The sequence below is a fragment of the Alexandromys fortis genome, unplaced genomic scaffold, assembly GCF_014885135.2.
Source record: "Alexandromys fortis isolate MF-2015 unplaced genomic scaffold, M_Fortis_MF-2015_v1.1 scaffold_170, whole genome shotgun sequence".
NCBI classification, from domain to species: Eukaryota; Metazoa; Chordata; class Mammalia; order Rodentia; family Cricetidae; genus Alexandromys; species Alexandromys fortis.
Window position 1 is genome coordinate 2,568,543 of NW_026068084.1, and position 19,024 is coordinate 2,587,566.

Sequence of the window (19,024 nt, forward strand, 5' to 3'; positions counted from 1 at the left end):
GAAAAAACCAAAAAAAAAAAAAAAAAAAGAAAGAAAAGAAGAAAACATTATTTCGAGTGAGGTAACCCAATCACAGAAAGACAATTATCACATGTACTCACTCATAGGTGATTTTTAAACATAAAGCAAAGAAAGCCAGCTTATAAACCACAATCCCAGAGAACTTAGACAACAATGAGGACACTAAGAGAGGCTTACGTAGATCTAATCTACATGGGAAGTAGAAAATAGAAAAGGATAAGATCTCCTAAGTAAATTAGGAGCATGGGGACCTTGGGGGAGGGTTGAAGGGGGAGGGCAGAGGCAGGGAGGAAAGCAGAGAAAAATGTAGAGCTCAATAAATATCAATAAAATAAAAAAAGGATAAATGTGCAGAAAGATTTAGGATATACATAGCATAGTTCAATTAAGAACGTGTTTTCAGGCTGGAGAGAGAGTTCAGTGGTTAAGAGTGCTTGCTAGGCAATCATGAGGACTAGAGTTCAGACCCCAGCACCCATGCAACAAGCCCAGTGTTGCAGGCATGCCTGCAACCACACCTCTGAATGGGGCAGAGACAGGAGGGTTTCTGGGGCTTGCTAGCTTCCATCTAGCCAATTTTCCCTGAGCCCGGGTTCAGGAAAGACTCTGACTCAGGGGAATGGGGTGAGGACACAACACAGGAAGACTTTTTTTTTTTTGGATTTTCGAGACAGGGTTTCTCTGTAGTTTTTGGTGCCAGTCCTGGAACTAGCTCTTGTAGACCAGGCTGGCCTCGAACTCCCAGAGATCTGCCTGCCTCTGCCTCCCGAGTGCTGGGATTAAAGGCGTGCGCCACCACCGCCCAGATGGAAGACTCTTGATGCCCTCTTCTGGCCTTGGAGCCTGTGCCAAGAGGTACATACCACACAGACAGTGTCTCTCTCTGTCTCTCCCTCTCTCTCTCACACACACCACACACACACACACACACACACTCCTCATTTATCAAATGAGCAAAGTAAATTCCAAAGAGAGGAAGAAATAGGTCCAGGACCCTAGAACTGGTGAACCATGTGCCTGGCTTCTGACCCAGGTCATCTGCTTCCAGAGCCTAATCATACTCTCCTAATTAGCATACTCTCAGCAGCTAATTACATCTAGCTGATAGCTGCCTGATCAGACAGGCAAAACCTGACAAACTCCAACAAAGTGGTGAGAATAACAAAATAATCGGTGCTATTTTATAAAATGATAATGGAAATGGATTTCCTTTTCTGTAAAATAAGTAAATAATAAAGTGAATGAGCAGACTTTAACTGTAGATAGAAGTCCACAGCATAAAGAAGGCACCTGACTGGGGATTTCCTCAACGGCCTCCAAACAAATTAATTATGAGCTCGTGAGAGGATGATTAAATGTCACCCAAAGTTAAATTAATTGAGCTACCATATGGCCTCCACAGGAATTTTGAGAATTGAAACAATATTAAGGAAGGAAAGAGGACAGTGAGGGAAGAGGAAAGAAGACCATTTTTAATTACAGCCCCATTGAAAAAACAGCAATGGTGCACTATCTGTTTGTGAAGATAATGGTACAGGTATGGAGGGCAGAGGACAACCTCAGGTGTGATCCTTGCCTTCTGCTAGTCTGGAACAACATCGCTTTGTGATCTACTGCAGTGTGCCCAGACAAGCTGTCCAGAGCTTCTGGGAGTCTCCTGGCGCTGCCTCCCTTTTGCCTGAGGGGCTCTTGGGTTATGGACCAGTGATGTGGGATATGCTTTTGTATATGTTTTGCTTTTATTGGTTGACGAATAAAGCTGTTTCAGCCAATGGCTTAGCAGAATAAAGCCAGGCTGAAAGAAATAAAAGGAGAGTGGGTGGACTCAGGGAGATGCCATGTATCTGCCAAAGGAGATAGACACAGGACAGAACCTTACCAGTAGGCCACAGCCTTGCGGCAACACCAAATAATAGAAATTGGTTAATTTAAGATGTAAGAGTTAGTTAATAAGAAGCCTGAGTTAACAGGCCAAACAGTATTGTAATTAATATAGTTTCTGTGTTATTATTCGGGTCTGGGCAGCTGGGAAATGAACGAGCAGCCTCCGTTTACAGACTGGCTTCTGCATCTAGCTTCACGTGAGTTATAGAGATGCAAACACACTGGTCCTCATGCTTGTATGTGTAACTACTAAGCCATCCCCATCCCATAACAATACTTTGAAAAGCAAATCTCTACTATACACTGTACAGTATGATATAGAAGCTGGTGTTATAACATGAAGTCTACTTAATATATAACAGTAATAAAAGGCAGGAAACAATATACAATGTCATAGACTTTTAAAACAAAGACATAAATAGCTACATGACCATGCCACATACAAATGTGTGTGAATATCCACACTGTAACTAACAAGTCCCACCCTAACTACCATCTCTCCTGCACTGACACATTGCTTCTCAGTTGAAGAGCAAGGCTCACAAGCACTAGACTAGAACACAACGTCTGGAGTTTTTTCCAGTTCCGTGTTTTGAAGACATCAATAAACCTCCCTGTTTGAAGTAAACTTGATAAGTAACAGGCAAAGCAGACAAATGGCACCTAGGTTCAGTGTTACACAATGACCTATGCATTAGCAAATGCACTTAAATACGTGGTACTGCATCTCCTACAGCCACAGCCACAGTGCAAGGGGAGATAAAAGCTGTAGACTATTTAATACTCTGAACCACAAAAATGTATGCCTTTAATGTGCTTTAACAAAAATATTTTACATTGAAGTGACCTTTCAGAAACCACAAATGCCAAGCAAAATTCATCACACTGATAAAGTTAATGGCTAAGCAACAAGGAAGTACTCACACAAACCTGCCATTTCCTTACCTGGACAGGCTCTCAATGAGAGCAGTGGAATGCCACAAACTGACTCCACATAGTGTGACACAGTTCACTGATAAGTCAAAAGTACCATGTTTTGTTTGCTTGTTTGACTGTCTTATGTGTGTGTGTGCATATGTACATGCACATGTATGTCCAGATGTTCATTTACATGTATGTTTGCTAGTACGTAGAGGCCAGAGATTGACTTGGGGTACTTTACTCTACCACTCACCACCACTAGAGCCCAGAGACTCGATGACTCGACTTGCTAGCTAGGCAGCTTGCTGCTGGGAACCCACAGTGCCCCCAGTGCACCTGACCACAGATGGGCTGCCACAGCCCTCGGTAATGACATAGATGCTGGGATTGTGCACTCCAGTCCTCCTGTTTTTGTGGCAAGTGCTTTATCACTGATCCATCTCCCCAGTTACCCCCACCCTGACACACAGAGATACACAGCACCGCCACAAAGAAACTAGAAGCAAAAGTCGCTGCGTACAGGTTCATGAACTTAGTAAGCACTCTTCCTAGCCACGTGTAACATTTCAAAAGACTAAGTCCTCTGGGAACTAGTATTTGAACCGTTCTACTCCAGAGTGCACTGAGAGGAAAACTTCTAAATCTCCACTTCAGTTCCTACAGCATTCATATCACAAAGAAATGAGAAGATGAGCTGGGCGGTGGTGGCGCACGCCTTTAATCCCAGCTCTTGGGTGGCAGAAGCAGGCGAATCTCTGTGAGTTCGAGGCCAGCCTGGTCTACAAGAGCTAGTTCCAGAACAGGATCCAATGCTACAGAGAAACCCTGTCTCGAAAAACCAAAACCAAAAAAGAAAATAAATAAATAAATAAAAAGATGCCTCAAAGACACGAGGGTGCTCTGACAATAGCAATCGTCAATGAGGAAGGATTTGAAAGTTTGGTCTGTAGGTGAGGCACACACCAATTCCCATGTGACCAGATCCTACAGCTGGCTCCTGTCTGGCTAGACAAGGACCTTTTCATTTCTACACAGTTACTAGGTTAAGAACAACGACATACACAGAACATGTGATCATCTTTTAAATAAACAACATGGCTGTCAAGATGGCTCAGCAGGTAAAGGTGCCTGTGACCAAGCTTGAAGCTGATGCCTGAGAACCACAAAGTGGAAGAGAATGGACTAGTCAAGTTGTTTCTGCTCCATGCATGTGTGCGCACGCGTGCGCATACACACACACACACACACACACACACACACACACACACACACACACGACTAGTGAGATAGATAGCTCAGTAGATAAAGGCACTTGCTGCCAAGCCTGACAACCTGGAACCTACATGGCAAAAAGACAGAACTACCCTCTGACCACTACATGCATTCTGCAGTATGCATATACCCACCCCACCATACACAATACATAATATAAAAGAGAAAAAGATTAAGCAAAATGCAATAAAGTTTTTAAGCAAGTTAGACAATATTAAAACTGATTACAAGATGCCCCATAAAGCAATAGATTCACAAAGGACTAAACCCTACAGAAAAAATCTAGCTTGCATAAATTTCACTCTAGTCAACATTATGAATTTTTAACTATACAGCACAGTGGAATAATAATTAAGAGTGTACTTCGCCATGTGGTATAACTGATATATTACAAGAACAAATAAATCACCATAAATCAAATATTATAGTCTAGACTAACCAGATAGGTGAAGTTTACTAGGCTCTATTTCTGTAATGAATGATGGATGTCCAGCTTTACAAAAGAGCCCCGAATAGCAGCCCCATCAGCACCTTGGACAGCAGACTGCAGCACCACAAGGCAGAGCATCAAAGGCTCTTGGGAAGCAAAGCCTGAGTCAAACATCCAGGAGGGCCAGTTTAATGACAGTAACTCACCTTATCTTTGAAGATATGTGGATTTTGGTATATGAAATCTCTGTAGCTTTCTGTGCGGACTTTGTCCTAGAATAGAAAGCAAAGCACTGTGTTTACAGGGACAATCTGAACAAATTAATTCTTCTATGAACTTATGGCTACTGAATTACACTGCTAGCTTCAACAGTCAGGTTCTGCCTGGGAAACTGAGCTATTTATTTTTTTTTCTAAAAGAAAACAATAAAGAACAAAATTTCAACAACACATACATTTTTTTATATAAAAGTAACAGTGAAAGTTAGATCTAGCCATTAGTTTGAAATGTGCATGTCTTTCTCTTTCCACACAGTCACTGTCAGGCTCAGGAGATGATAAACACTAAGAGAAGGACCTTTTCAGCTGAGCCCGGCTCCCTGCACTGAAGCTAGGGACAAGGATCAGAAAAACAGAACATGAAAAGGTGAGGTGCACAGGGATCGCGAATCCACACTGCTGAAGTTCTTATAAGAAAGCCACATCAGCATCTGATTTATAGCACTATTTGTTTCTAGAAATGTCTGCAGTAGGAAATGATGCTTCAAAGCCTGTAGGCCTAGAAGGAAATTGCATGAGCCCTGCAGTGCACACTACCACACTCCACGCTCAGGAGTTTCTCCTAAGCTGTGACCATGCAGGCCTATAGCAATTTCACACTGTTGCACCCCTAAGTCAGACACACAACCTGCAGGGGACGGGGGAGAGCTCAACAGCCAGCGAGAAAAACTGAGTGCAGTAAAAACAGGTGTCACCAAGTGAGAGATTCTAGCTTTGGGTTTCACATAAAAATAAAGACAGTCGGCTGGTGGTGGCACACGCCTTTAATCCCAGCACTCAGGAGGCAGACTTAGCAGGATCTCTGTGAGTTCAAGGCCAGCCTGGTCTACAGAGGGAGTTCCAGGACAGGTTCCAAAGCTACAGAGAAACCCTGTCTCAAAAAACCAAAAAGAAATTCTCAAGAATAATAAAAAAAAAAAAGACTAACAAATAAAAATCACATGCCCCTTTCAAAGGACACCATTTTGTACATTTTCTGCTGAAACAACAGACTTCAGAGTCAGTCACAGATACAGCAGCTCAGAAGGCTCGGACCCATCACCCCGTCTTTCCATGCTCCAACTTAATCACAGCAGCAACTACAGTCCTAACTGCAGGCACTGCTTCCTGGCTGAGCTCTGCTCCCCGTGGCCTCAGCCATCGTCTGTGTTGTTCGTAAGCTCATCACACGGAGCCTCGGCTGAATAACTGACCTTTGCTAGAAAAACCCACAATCATGGATAGGAAAGCTACTAAAGAACTCGCCTTAAACACTGTTTCCAAGCCAGGATGGCAGTGAAGCCTCTGATCCTCCAGCATGTGGCAGTGGGTGTTGAAAGGTCAAGTCATCTTGGCTAAACAGAGAGTCTAGGCCAGTCTAGGCTACATGAGACCCTGCCTCACACAAACAAAACAACAACAAAGAAAATCTTCAAAACGAAAGTTCGGAAGATTTACTCTAACGAAGACTAACGTGAGTACAGAGTAAAACCCGGAGTGCATCTTTCACACCAATCAGAAGAAAGGAACGAACCAGAGCTCGGATCCGGAGGAGCCCCGTGTGCAGGTGAGAGGCGCTCAGCAACATCTCTCCAGACAATCCCCTGCAGATGAGCCTCAAGCCTCGTGCTACAATTTCATATCCGCCCATCACACCTCAAGGTGCACTGGCAGAGGAAGGGGACACAAAGCCCAGGCCAGCTGCAGGACCCATACTTCATGCTATGAACACCACGGTAACAGTGCACACACCCAGACAGCAACTACCGTAGCAAACGCAGGCAGACTGGGGTGCCGCCAACAGGGAGCAAGGGCTATCTAAAGTTTATTTAAACTATACCCTGTCTACTGAGTCTTTAAACTTTAAACAATTACATTAATCCATACCTTAGACGTGAGGTTACAATTACAATAAAATGTCTGCCCCCAAACAAGAAAACCCGCCCATCAGTCTATAAATGCTTTACGCTAAGTGCTTCCCAATGTGAAATTACTTGTCAGAATTAGGTAGGTTTTCTGTCGCAAGATCCACCAACAGTTTATTTGTGCTGAAAGCTGTTCTGGTGAGAAACAGGAAATACAGCCTGCTCCAAGGCACGCCTACTTCTTAACTTAGCCAATATCAAACCCACCAACATCTCCAAGAGCAATCCTGTAGCACAAGAAGGGAAACTAAGTCAGAAACAGTGCCTAAGTGATCCTCTAAAGGTAAAGAACCTCTCAGCGGGAGTATCTGTTTGCAGTGGACACGTGTCAGTCTCTAGTTGCTGGCACAGGCACAGGAGTCCTAGGCAGAGCTAGCTCCGCTTGGCTGTAAGCAAAGCATCCATCTCTCCTCACTGCAGTGGAAAGGCTTCCATCCACGGCAACTCCAGTGACCAGGACCTGTCTGCAAAGGCCGCCCAGGTTCCACAGCAGATACTGGGGGCATGCAGCACTGAGTTGACAGGGATCTAAAACAACCAACCAGATTTAGATGATTCTCTATCATCACAGAAACTATTCTACCACGAATATGAAGATGCATGGTGTTGTGGGATATCTGATCACACTGTGAAACTCTGAGACTCTGTTAATAAAATTAACTTTGGATGGGGGCAGAGCCACAGACTAGGTGACAAGAACTAGCCACACAGAAGACACACAGGAAGGAATAGAGAAAGATTTAGAGATTCGCAGTCTTTTTTGATCAGGGACGTGTGGAGAGAGATGCGCTTGCTGAGTCTGCAGTTAAAAAGGGCAGGTTGACTGGTCGCTCCTCCTCTACTTCTCTGACCTATCAGGTTTTACTCTTATTCCTGTAATCTGCAATAGTTGGTAAATGTGCTGTAAGTAGGTAAAGTTAGAAACTACTTCTCTCTTATATGGGCATCACTACCATGACTATTAAACCTGAACAGATTCAAATATTAGGGCTGACCACACTGGGAAACATCTCTACATTTTCAGTGATTCTATGGGTAAAAAGTCAGCTATACCAAGAATACTGTGAGAACTATTGAAATTAACCTTATAATAACTGTTTGCCAAAACCAAGTCAACATTGCTATTTTAAAAACTCAAACTGTTTCTTTTCCAGGTTAAAAAACAAACATGTCATTTAATTCCTACTTAACATGGTAGATGTTCCTAGAAAGACCAGACCACAAAACAGTTGTTTTTTTCAATTTCAAGTAAAAATGTGTCGTCACAAAGAAAAGATGAACACTGTCTTAAATAGGATTCACAGGGACTTGACCCCTTTGTAATCTTTTCATCTGAGGAACAGTTATCTAAGCACCAGAGGTACACACACACACTCGCTCACTCGCTCTTAAGTATTAAGGCCTATCCTGCAGGGTTCTCCCTTGGCGGATTTGAAGCACATGAACTCTGTCCAACCTTTAGCATTTCTTCATGTATCCCATAATGCCCGTAGGAGCTGAAGTAGACACCATCCTCATCCTCCTGCAGGTCTGCAATGGCAGTCGTGGAGGAGCAGGTTCTGACATCTACGTTCATCACAAAGTCCTGAGCAAATTGTCTGTAATCAATTTGAAATACACCCTTGAGACAGGTTTACTGGACCATGAGAAAGGAAAGGCTGGAGGGTGAGGAAGGGGAGGGGGACTGGGACAGTGTGCCCAGAATCTTAAATCCTGCTCTAGCTAAAGCCCCGACAGCGCCCCCTGCTGGATCTGAAGCAATGTCTTGGTACACTGCTTTATTCAAATGTATTTTTCCTACTGTTCTAAAAACCCTTTTTAGCATCTAAATCAATGGAGCCTGTTTCAACTTTGAATGCTCTTAAAATGGGTTAAATGAGCAGAAAGCAGACCCAAGTCAGCTGACCCTACTGACTCCAGTTCCCACACTCAGCTGGTGACACACTAGTGATCTACAAGGTAGACAAGAGGGAGGAGGACAGAAGAACAAAGCTGAGCTGGTGATGGGGGACTAAGTTCCCAGCATAAAAGTCAGAAACAAGGACGAGGAACTTGATGGACTCTGCTCTCCCTGGCACCAGACATTCTGGCCAGCCGTCACATAGGAACTCGGGTACTAGCAACCAGCTTACAGATCCAGAAGGTGGCATGCTATGGGTCCACATGTGAAGGCCTGTGCCACCTCTAGACTACCAGGCGCCCCTAGGAGATGCAGGACTCCTGGAGAAAGAGAACTCGGTGGGGGGAAACTACCCTGTCTCTCTGGTTCTTTGGCTAAGTTCTACACTACTGTCACATTTTGCTTTTTAAAAACAACAATTCAACACTTTTCCCCAATACCTAAAAAAATAATAATAATTCTTTTGTTTCTGAAAAATTAGGATAGGACAATTAAAGAGGTAAAACCAACTAGAAATAAGAAACTTGAAAAGCAGGAAATATTAAAAACAAATATTCAAGAGGAAATTAGAAGAGCCACATGCAAAGTAACTATGGAGTATTTACAAGTAGATAAAAATGCAGCTCTACAGTAATCTATATTCACATGCTATGAAACTCCTAAAGTAAGCATATCCACTGAGTGTCTAGTATTCCAAGTGTTCTACCCAGAACTACACTACATCTAAGGCAGCGTTTGGTTGGACAGGCAGTTACTTCATCTTCTGCAGATCCTCGCGTGCTCGAGCCAAGGCAGCCTCAGCAGACAGCGCCCGCGCCTCCATGTGCTTCAATTTTTCAACAATGGACGTATTTTCACTGAGTCCATTGGGATATGAGAAGGGAGTCGACACCGGCTCATAAAGATCTTCTACATCTAAAAGGTACAGACATCATTATCAGATTACCTCACAACAGCACAGTGGGGACAAACAGCTTAAGCGCCAACCATGGGCAAGTGAGAAAAACTATTCAAAGCACTTTTCACAATACTTGACATCTAAGCTCTCTGATTTGATTGCATGGAGTATGAGAGCCTGCTTTTCATTAGCCAGCTAAACTGAGCATGTGCATGCACAGACACACGGAACCAAACACAGGGGGAACCTTCGGGGTTTCCCAGTAAGCTCTCAAGTGTGTGCATATTACACTACATCTCACTCTCAAAACAACCTGATATGCAAACAGTTATCCCTACTTCAGACACAGGGAAAATAAATTTCAAAAAAGCTAAGTGACCAACTCAGAAGTCATACAGTTTTTTATTGGAGAAGAGAAAACTCAACACCTGCCTTACCAGCCCAGCTTCTTGACCCTTACAGAGCCACCTCTCAGCCTGTGTCCTTAGCCCCAGAATGGGAGAGACCATGTACAGACACACATGCAATCCTGCTGGGTGCAGCAAGAATGAGCCTGGAGGGTAACGTGAAGGAAAACACACCAATACCAAAGGGCAAACACAAAATCTCACTCAGCAGTGCATTTACAGAGGCAGAGAGAAAGTTGTGCTGCCATAGGCCAGGGCAGTAAGCTTTCACTTCAGGTGAACACAGTCAGGACATCTCACGCATGTGACTACAGCTGATGCCCTGGTGTACAGTGAAATGTGCCAACACAGCAGACCTTAAGTGTTCTCATCACACGTAAAATGGTAGGTAAAATGCTGGATGCTGATTTGCTTGACTGCGGCAATCATTTCCCAATCCTGCACCCCAAAGGTTATATTCAATCACACCTTCATCAAATAAGACAGGTCATTCTTTGAGAACTTCTGTATATCCAAAACCTTCCCATCCTGGGCAAGACACTAATATTTTATTACTTATATTATGATGCAGCAAAAATCTTAGGTTAAAAAAAAACATATCTTATTGGGAAGTCGTGGTGCTGTCTTTAATCCCAGCACTTAGAGGCAGAGGCAGGTAGATTTCTATGAGTTTAAGGCCAGCCTGGTCTACAGAATGAGCTCCAGGACAGACAGGGCTACACAGAAGAACCCTGTATTGAAAAACAAAAACAAAACAAACAAACCAAATTTTGACTTAATCTTAATTATGTCATTAACTTCTAGCAGACAAACAACTGTGTAAACAGAGATGGAGCCAGTGATTCTTCAGCAGCCCCAGAATTAGCAGCAGATCAGCTATCAGGTCTACCTAATGCACAAACACTGCTGGCGCTGCTCTCCTCCATGCAGTACTCTGCCCCCATTCAAGATTCTGCTGTGATACTTATGCTGTGACACTTCTTCAGGGTTGGGACCCAACAGCTAAGCTAACCAGGACAAACAGAGCCGCACCACTGACCTCCATTCAGAGGCAGAACAGAGCCACCTCGTGCATTTGAACACTCAGTCCCTAGCTGGTGCACTGTTCAGGATGTTATAGATCCTTTAGGAGGTAGAGCCCACTACAGGAAGTGGGTCACTGGGAGTTTTATTTATTTGTATTTATGGTATGTGTATCTGCTAGTCTGCGTGTGCATCATATACAGGCAGGCGCTAACAGAGGCCAGAAGAGGGTGGCGTATCCCTTGGAAATGGAGTTGTGACCTGCCATGTGGGTACTAGGAACCAAAGAGGCAGTGTATGTTCTTCACCTCTGTGCCATCTCTCCAACCCCATTCTAAGCCTCATCCACTCTAGACTTTCCCTGCCAGTGTGGAATGAGCCTTTCAAAAGGTCAACAAGGGGCTGGAGAGATGGCTCAGTGGTTAAGAGCATTGCCTGCCCTTCCAAAGGTCCTGAGTTTAATTCCCAGCAACCACATGGTGACTCACAACCATCTGTAATGAGGTCTGGTGCCCTCTTCTGGCCTGCAGACATACATGCAGACAGACTATTGTATACATAATAAATAAATATTTTTTTTTTAAAAAAAAAAGGTCAACAAGAATAAGCTGTTCTTCCTTCCAACTGCATCTTTTGTTTATTTGTTTGTTTTTTGTTTTTCGAGATAGGGTTTCTCTGTAGCTTTGGAGCCTGTCCTGGAACTAGCTCTTGTAGACCAGGCTGGCCTCGGGCTCACAGAGATCTGCCTGCCTCTGCAAGTGCTGGGATTAAAGGCGTGCGCCACCACCGCCCGGCCCAACTACATCTTTTGAGTACCTGATCAGATCAACTACAAAACCAATACAAATCCTTACTTGGTATTTTATTTCCAAATTCAAGCTGTTTGGCAAGCTTGGCTACAATAAAAATTAGTCATATTTAATATTAATATGCAGCACCGTTCAGTGATGTTAATGTTATAAACTGAAGGGAAAGAGAAGCAATAAACAATAGCAGCCCTGGAGAAGGTGGCCCTACTGCATGAAGCACTGAGTACTGTGGGAAGTAGAACTCTACAGAGTTCATAGAGAACACGCCTGTTCTCTTTAAGAATATATTGCTCCAAGTGTGGTTGCCCACAATTTATTCAGCCACTCTCTTTTGAGGGGGCATTTACTTTCTCTCCGTATTTTGAAATAAGCTACAATGCTGCAATAAGTAATTCTGTGTGTCTCCTTGGAATGAGAGAGCAACACAATGTTCAGGAGTAAGAATGCAGTCTTGTTGGAGCTGGGAGCGCTTTGGGGTCAAACCTAGGATATGAGCGGCAAGCACGCATTGGCTCCATTGGCTCAGCTACATCCCCTGGCCTGAGATTCATTCTTTCTGTGAACACTGACAGCCTGCGAGGTCCTCAGAGATGAAGCCGTGTCCAGAGGGTGGCTCTACAGGAGGTCTGAAAGTGAACCTTCTCTGAACCATGTTTTCTGTATCATACTACAGATCCAGCATGAAGTTTAATCAATAAACAAGACACAGAAATAAATGAACAATTAATGACAAACATAACAAGATGCTATAATAAAAAGCACATGGATACAGTCCCCCGAAAGGATCACGTGACTGTGAGGTACTGCAGTAGACAATCCCATCACTACAACTGAAGAGTGGGGAGCACACACAGTTTGGATACACTGAACAGAACCAGGAGGCACAGGCCATGGGGAGAGAGAGCTGCCCTGAACAATACTTCATGCCTTCAGAACAGCAGCCAACTTAAAACTCACAAACTGGTTATTTTGGGAAATATTTACCCTTTAGTCAACCAGGTAAAACAATGGAAAGCAAAAAAAAAAAAAAAAAAAAAAATCACTTGGGGCAGAGATGGGTATGACTAACATCCATTTTCACAAAGCACTTCGCTTTTGTTTGGTGTAACAAGCGGTCTGAGGCCAGCTAAAGCAGATAAAGAAGGTTTATCTTACCAAACTGAAGCAAAAGGTCATCTTCCAGCACTGGCTTCAGGTACTCATCCTTCTCCCAAGGCACAGGGCTGTATATGGAATTCATATACTCAACTGTAGGATTCTGGATATGAAGTTAAAGCACACTGTATTCGTTACATGGAATAACAAAGCTCCCTTAAAAAGAGTGGGGAACTTAAGCAAGAAAAACAAAAAAAGAACTCAATTTGCACAAGACTGGTACATCTGTGCTTAGCTGCCATTTTAAATGGCTGAAGTGTATTCTCTTATTGTCTGATGCAGGCAAAGTGACCCCAGCTCAAACATTCATTTAAATAGGACAAACAACAAAATGTTTGGGGGAAAAAAAAACTGAACAATGTAGGAGAGATGGCTCAAAAATTAAAAGCAGTGGCTGTTCTTCCAGAGGTGGGTTTGATTCCTAGCACCCACATGATGGCTCACAGCCACCTATAACCCCAGTTGCAGAGAATCCAACATCCTCCTCTTCTGGCTTCCTCAGGCACCAGGAACGCAGGTAAAACATTCATACACAGAAAATAAAAACAGAAATTTAAAAAAAAAAAAAGAATAATCTGTGAAAAAATTAAAAAAAGTACATCCAAAGTACTTGAAACCAGAATAGAAATTATTGAATTTTACAGAAACACTGTTACTTTTCCTTTTATCTGACAATTGCTTTTCGCACAGTACTGATTCAACACTGTTAAACAGGGAAGGAGTAAGCAGGTGACACCCCCACCTGGAGCTTCACCCTGCACTCTGTCCTCATACCCACAATTCCTACAATATGAAAATGCCAGATCTGAAACAACTGCTAATATTCTATTAAGTAATCAGCATGGCAACCTATGCAAACTTCATAAATTCTTACATAAAATCATTAAGTTTCCAGGTCAGGAAGCAGTGGCACAAGCCTTTAATCCCAGCACTTGGGAGGCAGAGGCTGGTGGATCTCTGTGAGTTCAAGGCCAGTGTGGTTCAAGGCCAGTTACGGGTGTTACAGAGAGAAACCCTGTCTCAGAAAACAAACAAACAAACAAATAAATGAACATTAAGTTTCCAACTTACCTTAAGTCTAATAAAATTTATTAGTTTAATGTATCCATAAAATTCAAGTCCTAAATGGGAGAAGAGAAGTCACAGATTTTAATATATGTGTTTTAACTTATACATAAGCGTTCCTGACCTCTAAACTATCACTTTTGTTTGGAATTTTGTGTTAAGAATTAGAAACTATAAGTTTCATACTTGTAAATACTTAACTGAGAAACAGCCATATATAACAAGTTTCAAGGTGCTTTTCTTGCATTTTTTATTATTATAATGTATAATGTGGGAGGTATGGTATGTGTGTCGGGGAGGGGTGACAGGTGTGTGTACTGGCTGTCTTTTCCCACCTTTGCGGAGCAAACTCAGGGTGTCACACTTGTGTGGCTAAGTGGATAAGCGCACTTACACGACAAGCATGAGGACGTGAGTTCGAATCCCCAACACCACATAAAACACCAAGCAGAGGGATGGTCTCTTACAATGTCATTGCTTGGGAGGCAGAGACCAGGGATCATTTGAGCAGGCTGGCGAGGCAGAGCAGCCACATCAGCAAGCTCAAGGGTTCAAGTGAGAGACCCTGCCTCAACCCAGGAAGTGGAGTACAACTGGGGAAGTCACCTGACATCCACTTTGAGGAAGCATACACAAAGAAAAGGATGGGTCTGGAAAATTATAAAATTTGAGGCTAAACTTCACAAACAAAATTGTCTTTATTCTAAGAGATACTCACCATGTTTATGGACCATACTATCAATATTAAATTGATGCTCCAACTTACAGTGTGAAAATGTTTCCTCAGCAGATGTGAACAACCTAAAGAGACAAGCAAAGCCTCATGGGACAGTCTGTGGGAGAAGTCAAAGTACTGACCCCCGCCCCAAAATTACCCAAAGGCTTTTGGGTAACACAGCTTTCCCTGATAAATTTTGTGTCATGAAAGTTCCCTACTTGATTCTCTTTCTCCTCACGGAGGTGAACCAGCAGGGCGCATGCGTTGAGACAAAGCGTACAGCTGGCACACTGGCTGTCCACAGCACCTACATTACAATGGGAAGAGTAACACTTCTGTTCGTCGTCCCCTCCAACACTGAAGGACACGGAGGACAAGAACGCACAGCAGAGACTCTGCATCCCTCCTCTGTTCACCTGGCGCACAGATAAATGCTTGCCAGGATAGGTCATCTGGAGCATCCTCACAGCTATCACAGCACCAATAAATGCTCATTCCTCCTCTCCAGTGAGGTGCCACCTGGGAACTCATATGTCACCAGTCTGCAACGTGCCCCAAATGTTGGGGGCTCAGCAGCACTGGTCAATGTCAAACACCCCTTTTGAGCTCACACACCCAAAGTCACTGTCTTGAAACTAAGATACAGGATTTGAAGCGAAAAGTAGGTGTGTTCTGGGACTGTAAACCCGCAGTTTCGTGACCTTTAACAAGCTGGTGGCTCTGCAGCCTCATTTCCCCTAAGTACAAAAGGCATTAATTCCTCCCTCAATCATGGAGGTGGGCTAGGGCTGTTTACATGGCTCCATGAAACATTACAGAAGACTACTGGTCATGTTACAGGATGGCAGAAACAGAAACGCCCTCCAGAGTGTGCACTCCCAAAATCGTTACCCAAGTAACAGGATTAAAACTACCCATACTGTGTCTTCCTTCATGGAAACAGAGGACTCCATCCCTGATTTAGGGCTGAAGTGTGGAGTTCTGCTTTTTTGGTGTGTGTGGGAGGTCAAGCTATGTAGTTCAGGTTATTCATGGCCATTCTCCCTCCTCAGCCTCCAGAGGGATTGTATGCCAAACCCGGAGTGTGTGTGTGTGTGTGTTGGGGGCGTTGGCTAGGTCCCGGAGTATGATCTCTGTGTGTGTGTTGGGGGCGTTGACTGGGTTGCAGAGACAAACCCAGAGCGGCTCCCGGCTCCGCCCACCCCCGGACCACGTGAGCAGCCCCTGTCAATCAGCTGCCAGACGTGGGCCACGGCCTCCGGCCCGCCACGTGCTCGCTCGTTCCGTGGCGCGTTTGCCACGTGGGCACGAACCTGTCACAGAACAGGCAGGGCGTGTGCTGCCGGCCGTGCGCGGGCTCAGCATCCTCGTCCTCCCAGCCGGCGTCGTCTCCGCTGTCCGACAGCTCCGGGGGCTCCGGCCCCAGCTCGGCGCCTTGGCCTGCGGGGCACACAGTCAGCGCCGGCGCCGGGACCCGCGCCCGCCCGCCCTCGCCCCGCCGCCCGCGCGAGGGACCCACCGTTCCCCGCCGCCAGCGAACACATGGCCGCCGACCAGGCGCGCAGCCGCACAGCGCGGCACCGGAGCCACGAGCGAGCGCAGACGCGCGGTAGCCACCAAGCAACACAGACGCCGGCCGTGCGCCGGCCCGAAAGCGCTTCCGGGTCACGTGGGGCTACGGGGGTGGGGCGAGAGGACGGGCGCCACTCCCGTCCGCTGCAGAGTGGACGCGCGCGCAAAGGCAAGGTTGAGCGCGACCTGCCGCAGCGCCATCTGGCGGCGGAGGTGGCCAGTGCGGGCTAGGCTCGGAACTCCAGAGCCCCATACAGAAGAAAGGCTCAGGAACTCCTACCCGCCCGGCGCCGCCTACTAGGGGTATTAAAGTGGGAAAGTGAGAACTTGGAGACACACACTCTTTGAACCCTATTTCAGTAGCTAGAATTCTAAGATCGTAAGACCCCTGCCTTCTCTGGGCCTCAGTTTCCTGTCTGGTAAAACAAACACGATCTTGACTGTAGTAGCCTGAGGGCTATAGTGAGGGTTACATGGGTTCACGTGTGTGAAAAATCTAGGCATTAACCTGATCCCACACCATGGAAACAAGTGGACTGTTTGGTATGTGCCAGCAAACGATGCTGTCTGCCTGTGGCGATTCCCACTTGTCAGGCTGTGTCCTTTCTAATATTCCTAGTATCTAACCATGGAATTCCCTCAGACAGGTGGGTAGCAGTAATTCTGGGTAGGTCATTCCTACAAGCTGCAGCCTAAGGCTGGACTATGCACGGGGCATGTTTGAGGACATAGCCAGCTAGGCCTGCATGATGCTTGCCATCAGCTCGGCTCAACCGCCGTGCACACCCTCAAGCCTGTGTCCCGCTGATCTCTGAAGCGCTTTAGTGGGCGGTTCTGCCTTTTCTGCTCCACAACCAGGTCTTTGCTCACATGGCCACTGTTTATTTTTTTTAATGTTTTTATTGAGAATTTCATACAATGCATTTTGATCATATTCTTCCCCCCCACCCCTCTTCCTACCCCTCATCTTTGTATCGTTTTAAAAAAATAATTAACATGGATTCTGGTTTCCATATACTCTGGGTGTAGGGACATCCGCTGGAGTGTGGTCAACCTACCAGAGGCCACATCCTTAAAGAAAACTCCATCTCTCTCTCCCGTAGCCTGGGAGGGGGGGCTCATGAATCCCCGCCCCTCCACATCAGAATGCTACTGGCTTGGTCTTGAACAGACAACCACAGCTGCTGGGTTTGGCACAGAGGTCCTATCATGGCCAGAAGACACCGCTTCTCTGCAGTCCTCCCTGGTGCTGAGGGTCTTGTGCCATCTCTAAAAACACATGGTTATTCCAGGCACAGCCTGTGTCTCTCTCACTGCTACCCCCATCTATTGACTTCTCCATCTCCTCTCCTTCCCCTTCTCCTCTCCTTTCCCACAGACCGTAATCCACAGTGGCTCACAGAAGAGGACGGAGCCCACCCAATGTTAACTTCTCAAGTACCCTGACATTCTAGGACACTGGCAGAAACCTGCTGACCCCCTTGGCTAGTCGACTGCTCACTAATTTATTACCAATTTGATAAGCACTTGCTGAGTAAATTAATGAATGGATGCTCTTTCTTTACCTGGGCCCACCCAGCTTTCCTCGCATAAACCTCTCTCTCCAGCAAAGCCCATTTTTCTCCGTCGAAGGAACCTGCTGAACCACAGGGATGCCTAGATGTTGACAGGTGACAGTAATGCCAGTCTGGAGGTGACTGGGCCAGATTTCTGGGAAGCTGACAACTGACCATGGTGCAGGGCTTGGGCTTGGCCGAATTTTCTCTTCCAAACATGAGCGCAGGTCCTTCTAACGTTACTCTACTGCTACTCAGGTCTGAGTGTGGACTCACTTGCTCCTTAATGTTTGATGCGCAGAAATTATCGAGAGTGATTGGCTATGGAGTCTGGGTGCCTTCAGAGCCTGCAAGGCTCAGGGTATTCTTATGGGTACCCCCAAAGGCTGCTTCACTTCTTGGGGCCCCAGACTGAATGAAACACGTTCAGGCTCTTCCAAGCCCAGCCGCAGCGGACCCCAATGGCAGGAAGTAAACTCCTCATTTTGAGACAGGGTTTTACTACATAGTCTAGGCTGACCTTGAACCATGGTCCTCTTGCCTCAGCCTCCCTGGTGCTAGGATTACAGGCATGTATCCAGCACTGCCTTCTTGTAGCACACATTCCAAGATCTCAGTCTGCTCTGGAAGATTTAACGCTGACAACGTCCACTGTCTTCCAAGAATGTACACCCATACTGTAGGGACGGTATTCACTGAGCAGTGTCCACCAGAACCAGAGGTATAACTGGGACATGGACTCCGTCACTGGAGTCAAGTGACTCGGTTCCCCAGCACAGAAGTTATACCTGCTCCGTGATGGAACTGGCACCGTGTGCTCCTCTAGGCACTGACCCTTCCCTCTCTGTTTTCCTTCCTTGCCTGTTTAACGTGTATCAGCTCAGGCTGGGAACATAGGGCAGTTGGTAGACTGTTTACCTAGTATGCACGAAGCCTTGGAATCAGTCCAGCACTACAGAAACTGGGCATGACAGGGCACACCTATAACCCCAACACGTGGGAGGTGGAGGCTGAAGTATCAGAAGTTCAAGGTCATCCTGGACTAGTCATTGACTTTGAGGCCAGCCTGGGCTACCCAAGACCCTGTCACAAAACAAAACAATAGAAAAGCTCACCACCACCCTGAGTCTTTGAGCTTAGTGCTGGAGAGCTTTAGATTAACCACTGTTTGCAGTTGATTGTCAGCATCCTGGACCAATGGAGAAACCCAA

The 19,024-nt window shown here is 45.5% G+C and overlaps 1 protein-coding gene across 2 annotated transcripts in view; it reads right to left on the reverse strand.

Moving 5' to 3' along the window:
• Prmt3 (protein arginine methyltransferase 3) overlaps window positions 1-16,363 on the reverse strand; it is a 74,081-nt gene extending 57,718 nt beyond the window's left edge. The window contains exons 1-8 of one of the 2 annotated variants that reach the window (XM_050122120.1): window positions 16,205-16,363; window positions 15,999-16,125; window positions 14,686-14,768; window positions 13,974-14,023; window positions 12,903-13,005; window positions 9,366-9,525; window positions 8,167-8,308; window positions 4,735-4,800 (exon numbers count right to left, since the gene is read on the reverse strand). In XM_050122120.1, the coding sequence (XP_049978077.1) occupies window positions 4,735-4,800; window positions 8,167-8,308; window positions 9,366-9,525; window positions 12,903-13,005; window positions 13,974-14,023; window positions 14,686-14,768; window positions 15,999-16,125; window positions 16,205-16,229 (756 nt within the window). In that variant the 5' untranslated portion in view covers window positions 16,230-16,363. Of the gene's footprint in view, window positions 1-4,734; window positions 4,801-8,166; window positions 8,309-9,365; window positions 9,526-12,902; window positions 13,006-13,973; window positions 14,024-14,685; window positions 14,769-15,998; window positions 16,126-16,204 lie in introns of those variants that run through there. The other variant, XM_050122121.1, reaches the window with a different exon arrangement.
• Between the last annotated feature and the right edge of the window lie 2,661 nt (window positions 16,364-19,024).